At 41.3% G+C, this 8,295-nt stretch overlaps 1 protein-coding gene across 1 annotated transcript; it reads right to left on the reverse strand.

Annotated features, from left to right (window-relative positions):
• Positions 1–241: 241 nt before the first annotated feature.
• slc35f6 (solute carrier family 35 member F6) lies at positions 242–8,002 on the reverse strand. Its single transcript, XM_030047781.1, has 6 exons — positions 7,830–8,002; positions 6,187–6,259; positions 5,377–5,548; positions 4,080–4,295; positions 3,572–3,682; positions 242–1,838 (listed from the first exon to the last, which is right to left on the reverse strand). The coding sequence occupies exons 1-6, from the start codon at positions 7,904–7,906 to the stop codon at positions 1,351–1,353; spliced, it is 1,137 nt and encodes a 378-aa protein (XP_029903641.1). The 5' UTR covers positions 7,907–8,002; the 3' UTR covers positions 242–1,350.
• Positions 8,003–8,295: the final 293 nt, after the last annotated feature.

Raw genomic sequence — 8,295 nt, forward strand, 5'->3', positions numbered from 1 at the left:
AAGCCTTAGGGATTAATAAAGATACAGTAATTTGTGGTTCTCTGTCTGAAGCAGGAAGTGGGACCGTGGAGGTGAGCAGTGGAACAGAGATGAGGAGCGGCAGGACAACTGCATACAGAAGTTGGTCAAATGCAGCTTTACTGACGAGGAAAAGTGGTGAGAAAAGCAGCCATGACTTCATAAATGTCTGCTTTGTTCTATTTAATGATCTAACACAAAAAATGTTTTGAGACTTTTTGGATTGTTTTAGAAATATATTTTTGAGAGCTTCCCCATTCCTTTGTTCATTACATCCATTCAATATCGTTTACAGCACATGTGATTTAATGACAGTTCCCTTTTTCCTTTTTGTTACAACAAAAATCTTAGCTAGACAACTGAGTGTTGTGGGAGAAGTAAGGTTTACAATGTCAAGTGCAAATCACTTAGTGTATTATCAATACTTGTGAGCTCAGACCTCTTGGTACATGGACACATAAACAAAAAAATTTATCAGTGGACCTGAGCACAGTTATACATAAGTATTCTTACAAGCTGCTTTCCAGCATATATCTGATCATGCAGTCAAACAAACTGAAATAAGAAAATACCTTTGTGCTTCTTCTAAATGAAGATTACAAAGGGGATCTTGAAAAAAATATCTACAAGGAAACATCAATGTGGGGCCTTCTCAAGGCTGAGAATTGGTATTCAATGTATGATGTCCACACTGTCAGCCATTTTGGCAAAATCAACATTAAATAAAAACATACCTAAAATACATAAAAATTGCATACAGTACCATCTGAAAAGGTCCCATTAAAAATATCAAAATTATTATCTAAAACATGAGAATTACCCAAATATTTCACATGTAAGTCAATTTATATGAAACATTACAGTGATTTTAATATTGATTTTTAACTTCTGTGGCAGCTATTTTCACAAAGCCGTGCTGGTTCGTAAGCTCTATATAACACTAAAAACTTATTCTAAGCCTTTTTTTCCAATAAAAAAAACAGCTCAAAACGTCAGTTGACACTGGCTAAAAACCTATTTTTCCTTTGTTTCAGGAGGATATAACAAAAAACTTCATCTGTAAAATTAGTCAAGCCAATGGAAACCCGTATGCAATGCAACAACTCCCTCCCACCACTCTCCATGCCATCTGTCTCTTTACAAGAGCTAGCACACTCCCACTCACCATATCAAGGTGTGAATGCAGTGCAAAGATAAGAAGAAGTCAGTTAAAATCTGAGGTGTGAACAAAACGTAAAAAACGATTGTCACTGACAGCATTGTGGGAGATGTGTAATGTCCATGACAGACATTATGCTGTCATGCTGTCTGTGCAGGGTCGACCTGAAAAGTTTAGCTTTCCTCATTGGCCTGGACCCTTCCCTCATCCAGCAGCCTCTCTCTTTCTGCCAGGCTGCTGTCTTCCTCTGTGTCCACTAATCCTGCACAGCAAGGCATCCTGGCCAGCAGGGGGCGGTGCAGTCCGTTGTAAAGCGCCGTGCCCACGAGGAGGACGATGAAGCCCAGCACCTGCAAGCCGTGGAACGACTCCCAGCCCAGCGCCAGGCTCACCACCCAGATGACGAGCGTGCGCAGGCTGTCCAGCACCATGCGGGTGGTGGCGCTGATCTCCTTGGTGACGCTGATGCCGGCGAAGTTGAAGAAAGCGATGCTGACGGTGTTGCCCAGCAGCGCCAGCAGGATGAGGGGCTGGTGGCCGATCTGGCAGAAAGCGTCCAGTGCATCCTCGAGCACGTGGCGAGGGTTGCTGGCGAAGCTGCCCACGGGGATGAAATACATGGGGATGAGCAGCAGCGACAGGATGAAGAAACCAAAGAACCCTGGGAATGAAGAATGGAATTAACAGCAGTTTCCAAAACAGGGCTTTACACATGATAAAGCAATGATAAAGACCAACAAAGAGCAGATGCAAATGAATACCACAGTTATAATAAAATTAAATGGGCAAAAACAGTGACGATGGAACTAATTCAGTAAATGTGCACACCCTCTCTAAACAATAATACCTAAATAATACATGAGAAACACATGTTTGCTGCATTTAATTTCTCTCTTAAAGAACTAGATGAATGAACAGCTGTGTGTGAAACAGTGTTTGGCATAGTGTTTCTTACAGTACACCAGAACAACCAAACTTTGCTCTATTGTTGCCACATGCCATTTTTGCAATTCTACACTGCACTGGAAAAAAAAAAATGTTAAAAGAGTATTACAAACGTCAGGGAAATTTTCCTCAAACGTCTCCCTTTCAGGCTCTGGTTAAGCACTTATGCTTCGGTGTGCAACTGTACAATCACCATTGCTCTTTTACCACAGATAATTTACAGGATGTGTCATCAACAGCACAAATGACACAGGAGAACCTTTTGGCTCTTTGTTATATTTTTAGTTCTTCTAAATCATACATGAAACTTCAAGGGACACTTAAATATTTTGACCTCCATTGTGTTGCGCTGTTTTGACCTTGGACCTTTGCACTGCTCATTATTGACTGTAACATTGGCAGATCAGAAGTTTAGCTTCTTCTACTTTCGCAGCCTGTGCTACTGAAACTGTTCTGTATCGTCGGTCGAGAGCTCAGTGCGCTCCAGGAGGTAGGAATTCATTAAGTGTTGTTAAGACATTAAGAAGTGTAAAGTGTTGGTATTTACTTTTTTGGTACAACCACTTTCCCTCAACCTGTCTCATTAATTTCTACCTGAGGAAGCGATTTTTTTACATTTCCAGGATCAAGAGAACTTGTTTCAGAGAACAAGCAGGAACTTCTTGTGTGATCGTGATAAAATCTGTTGCAACAGCGAGAGTTTTCCGTGTTGATGAGTCATGCCCCCTTTTCAAAACACAACTTGTCTTGTAGATGCATTGCCTTCTGACCTATCAAAGCCAAAATTGAAAAAAAGCGTCATCTCTCCCTCTTCAGTGATGGATTGTTCCCTGCAGTGAAATCCATTGTAGGATGTCGATGGAAAATTAGGAATCATCAACAGCTGTTTTTGAAAGCCGCACTAATTGATTTCTGACCAATAGAGGGTGTTACGAGCACAAATTCGGTTTGTAAACACATAATGCCAAATACATGGGCATCCTGTTGGCTTAATTGGATTATTTTGTCTTTGACCTCCAATTTAAAAATGTGGTGACGCTGCACATTTTCAGCTACAAGATAAGCTGTTTAAATAAACTTTTCTCTGTTGACACAGTGCTAATTGTACCAACAGAGGCACCCACATGACTGATCTGAACTTGGAAACATTTATCTGCAGAATCTGTGGTTTCAGAGGTGCTTGAGATGAAGCTGAAGTAGCTAGGGGAACATATTGTCGGGCCGATAAAGACATTTTGAGAGCTAAAACCAGGAAATAACAACAGGCCGGCTGTAAAATTATATGCTGGAAAGACACCTACAATGAGGACTCCCACATCACTATGGTTCATTTTAAAATTGCTTTATGTAGCTTTAAAGTAGTTTGAGTATTTTGTTTAGATTTTCCTTTAGTGTGGGTTTCTCTGGTTAAGGTTTGCAGTACTAAATGCAGATGAACGTTTGCTGTACCCTCAGTTCCCACAGCCCGCAGAGGATGGACATCATGCTTGTAGACAAACTTTTCCTCTAGGACCATCTGCACAGAAACGATGACCTGAGCCATAATGATCAGAAGATCTCCTGCAAGACAAAAGAGAGCAGCGGTACATAATGAGCTGCTAATAAATTACTGCATCTTTAAGGAAACAGAAGAAATTTGACTTTGTCATGCAGTATTTCCTCAGTTGTTAAATGTTGCTGTGGTGCTTGGGAAATGTTTTAGTTCCGATTTCAATTTTCAAGCTGTTTTGGTTCTCGTGATGGTTGTAGGGAAGGTTTTCCACAGTTACTTTGTCATAATAAAAACAAACCAAAATTAGAAGCATACTTTATTTTGTTTGCTGCTATCTTGTTGCAACACCACTGACTATACAGAGGAAACATGGTTGCTTTGTCTTTTTTTAGTTATTCCTATCCACCGTGAGATTATTTGGCACAAAATTTACAACAGGAATGAATAGGAAATTTGCTCCTTTACCAGTAATGACGTCGCTGAGTTTGTGCTGGTCACCCTGGCCCTTGCTGAGGAAGTCGGCAAGGCCCACAATCACCAAACCCAGGATGGTGATAAGGATGCCAAGCCACTGGCTGGCCACCAGGCGGCGGCCCAGAAACGCCACTGATAGCAGACCGGTGAAGACGATGACAGCTCCTCGCAGCATCTGGAAGCTGGAGGCACTTGTCATGCTCAGAGCTAGAAATAAAAAGGAGTTTAATTTGAGTTTAACACCTAGAAACTTGAGGGGTTTTAGCTAATTCACTAGTATCTCTACCAGCGTCTCTTATTGTATGTTAGTATTACAGTGTTAAAGGCTCTCCTCAGTCTGTTGACAGAGGAGACAATGTAAATATGTAAAAGTGAGCCTCGCTAACATCATGGCTGGGTAACAGAAATACAAAACAGAGGCTTTGGTTACCTGATGGCCTAGAAACATATGGAAACCCACTATCATATCTTTCTTCTTTTTCTACCTCTCCATGCCATAAAACCACACAGCACAGACCCGGTCTCCACCTGGTTTTAAAATCTTTGGTGATCTGATCACAAGTGGTCACCTCTCAGTCCGTCCGTTCACACCTGGCATTAAAATTTTACTACTAAAATCAAGGCTTGTGGACAATTTCTCTGGCCAATTTAAAGGAACAGTTCACCCAAAATACAAAAACCCATATATTTACTCACTCACATGTAAAGCAATCTTCCATCCATCCCGTGATTTGGTGATGTTTCCAGTCTGGTTTGATGTTCCCTGTCTTCCAGTAACCCAGTGCAACAAAGAATTTAATTGGGAATTATTTTCTGCCGAAGAACACTGGCAGACTATATCTATCTGCCTCTAATTTATACTTTCTGGAGGGGTATAGATGCAGGTTGCTGGTGTTCTTTGACCGCAAATAGTTCCCACTGAAACGACCTCCCCCTGAGGACTGTGATTATGCTGAGTATCTTTGTCATTGTTTCAGGAGAGAGCTCTTGTTATTGTTTTCTTTCACATGTTGATTTTTGAGCCCTAGAAAACAGTACCCATGCAGCCCCATCGTACTGGGGTGAAGGGCAATGGGGAAGATTGCAGTAGACTGGAAACTCACCAAATCACACAAAAACCATCTGGGTGGATAGACTGCACTAGGAGTAGCCAGGCCGGCCCACAGTAATAGCTGGGCCCCTGAAAAGGTCCGGTGAATTTTCAAGAGTTTAGCTTATAACTGAAAACACTAAATCTTGGCAGCTGAGTGATAAAGAACTGGTGGTGGAGGAGGAGGTGGCCACTTACCAACATACATGAGGGAGGTCCCAGTCATGTCACACAGGGCAGGAGGGAGGAAGAGGAACGGGTTGAAGCTCTGGCCTGGGTTCATCTTGGGCTCTGGGCTACGTCTGTCATGGCAAAGCAAGATGTAGAAGACGGCAAGACAACTGAACTCGCCCAGGAACATACCCACTGCCTGGGCCGGGAGCGAGGGAGAAATACACAGGGATGGAAACACAGAGAACGAGAGCAGATTAAAACTTCTGTTTGAAACACTTTGGGCACAAATAGGAAGAAGCCTATAATAATTTATACAAACAACTTTGTTTTCAAAGTAACTCAAATTTTCATTCATATCCCACAAGGTAAGTAGCTAACTATAAATGCCTGAATTACCCAAATTACTTTAGGCAGTCAAAACTTGAATAGAGAGACCATTTCTTCATGGCCATCTACAAAAAAACAACAACAAAAATCTCTAACAAATCCTAATAAATTTTCAGTTTCAAAACTGAACATATTCTGTTTTCCAATTTTCTGATGCAATACTGATGTATTCCCACCTTTTTGTCATATTTTTAATGCATATCTATTTTTTTTTCATTTCTGTTTCTGTTTCTTTTATCTGTTTATCTTGTTTTACATATAAATAAGTTCTAAGAGAGACCCCATTATAAACCTTTGGTTTTTCACCTCTACTACACTTGTTCTTTCTGTAGCATTGTTTTACATTGGTCTCTTTTTAGTCTTACATGTAAAATAAATAATGTACATGTGTAATAATGACAGCAACACAGCAAATTGCATTATTTTTTGGAGAGAACATTAATGTACCTGTACAAACGGGTGAGAGAACTCGTGACTGGGCTCATTATGGCAACCCTGAGCCGAGAACATATCAGCCCATCTGCCACACAAGAGAACATTCATTTGTTAAGACATTTTATATAACCGAACATCCATAAAAGACACTCATTATGGATTCATGTAAAATACTGTACAGTCTAACAGGTAGCCTAAGTTAATAAGTGCTTTACTTAGCCTGCATAACCCATTGACCTTTATAGCCTGACAATCAGAGGAAGCATGACTGGCATGTGAGTGTTTTGTCGGCTTCAATAAGCAAGGCAAGGGAATGTGCTCTTTTAAAAGTGATGACACAGCTCTTCCCTTAGACGCACAAGTTTTTTGTGGCTCATCAATACTCGTGGCAGACTAGAGTGTGACGGTCCATTGATCTGAGTCACCTATAACAACCAAGCTATTTGTAGTATTTGTGACGTTGGATTAGATTAAGTTTATACAGCGTTCGGCCCCAGGGAAAGAGGGAACTGCTACGAAACCTGTCAGGTATAATGTATAATGTAACAGATCTCAGTTTTAGGACGTCATAGTCAGTGAAGCAGCACAGTGAAGGGGTTAGTGTTAGGTGACTGCAGTGAAACCTGACCTGACTATTGCTACAGTGCCTATTCTGCTGAGAGCAACATGACACAGCTTCTTTAACACACAAACACTGCACAGATTTAAGGCACTTAACTTCAAGGCAACATTTTTACGCTTGGCTACTGTTCTACTGACATGACCTGTACCGAGACAGGCAGACAGTAGCAGAAGTGCAACTGGACTGAGCAATTGTGTTAGGAGCAGCAGAGAGCTGAGGTCACAGGATATTAGAGAAGTAAAAACAGCTGAACTTTACAGAAGTTTAGCTGAAATGGCAAAATCGTGCTCCTACCTCTTCACATGTGACATTAAAGTTAAAACACACAGGACATACTTGTCACGCCAGCTGCCTTTCACCTTAAAAGAAACCTGTTACTATGCTATTACTTATCTGTGCCTGAGTCATGGCTTGTTTAAGCAATTTTCTAACATGCATTAAACATTTACAGAACTAACATGGGCTACTTTTACCCATCTCATATAGGTGATATAACCCTTTGACATTTAACAGCAGAGTATTAAAAGTTAATCAATCCAACAACAGCTTCCAGGCAGCAATCTCAGCAGGGCTGTAAATAGAGCTGAAATGCCTCTTGTTACTCACAGACTAGCCTCTAATCACGTATAAGAAGATAAAGATGATCAATCCCCTGTTAGTTTGATGTCTACCTTCTAGCACTATAGCCTGTTATCATACGATTTATCACAAATAAAGCCAGCTAGCTAACGATGGTCTGCACAAGCTGTGTGAAGTTGGTTTATTGTTCACTCGCTAGCTAACGATACTGCTGCGAGCTAGCTAAAATTAACTGACCCAGACATGTACTTTCGGTTAATAAGACCTTATTAAAGTGTAATAAACTTAAAAAAAAAAAAAAAATACGTTATTTAGTCGACAAGGTAACTTAGTAGTATAAATGTAATGCGCAAAGCCCAACTCTGTGTTAGCGTCTTGCTCCCACAGCAATAAGTGAAAATGAGTTTAGCAACACACAACACAAAGACCTGGCCCGCAGCACCTATCTACTTACTTTGCTGATAAGGTGTTGATAGAGCCGGTGGTGAGCATAAGTCCCGCAAGGAAGAGCTGGTACTTTGTCCACGCCATGCTGGACGTGTGAGTGCGAAGAAGCAGGGGCAGACGCTGGCCAGCTGTGTATTTGTAGAGAGCCCCAGCTTGTTATTCGCCCCGGCTGGGCTTCGCTCTGCCTGCAAACACCATGTGACAGCAGCGCCGCGTCAGCTGACCTCACCGCGGCCGCTGCGCTGCCTTCAGGGCCCGCGGGACATGGCGCCGCTCCTCACACCACTGCCTTTTATTGACCTTTACTGGGTTTTATACTCCAAATTGTTAGTTTTTTGTTATACCAGATGACTTATGACTTGTTTTATTTATTTAATTTAATTGATTTGTGACATGGATTTTGAAAAGTGCTCTATAAATAAATATGATTATGATTATCAGCAGCTGGGCGCACTTAGTTGAAGAGTGACGAC

The sequence above is a fragment of the Myripristis murdjan genome, chromosome 24 (genome assembly GCF_902150065.1).
Source record: "Myripristis murdjan chromosome 24, fMyrMur1.1, whole genome shotgun sequence".
Classification (NCBI taxonomy): Eukaryota; Metazoa; Chordata; class Actinopteri; order Holocentriformes; family Holocentridae; genus Myripristis; species Myripristis murdjan.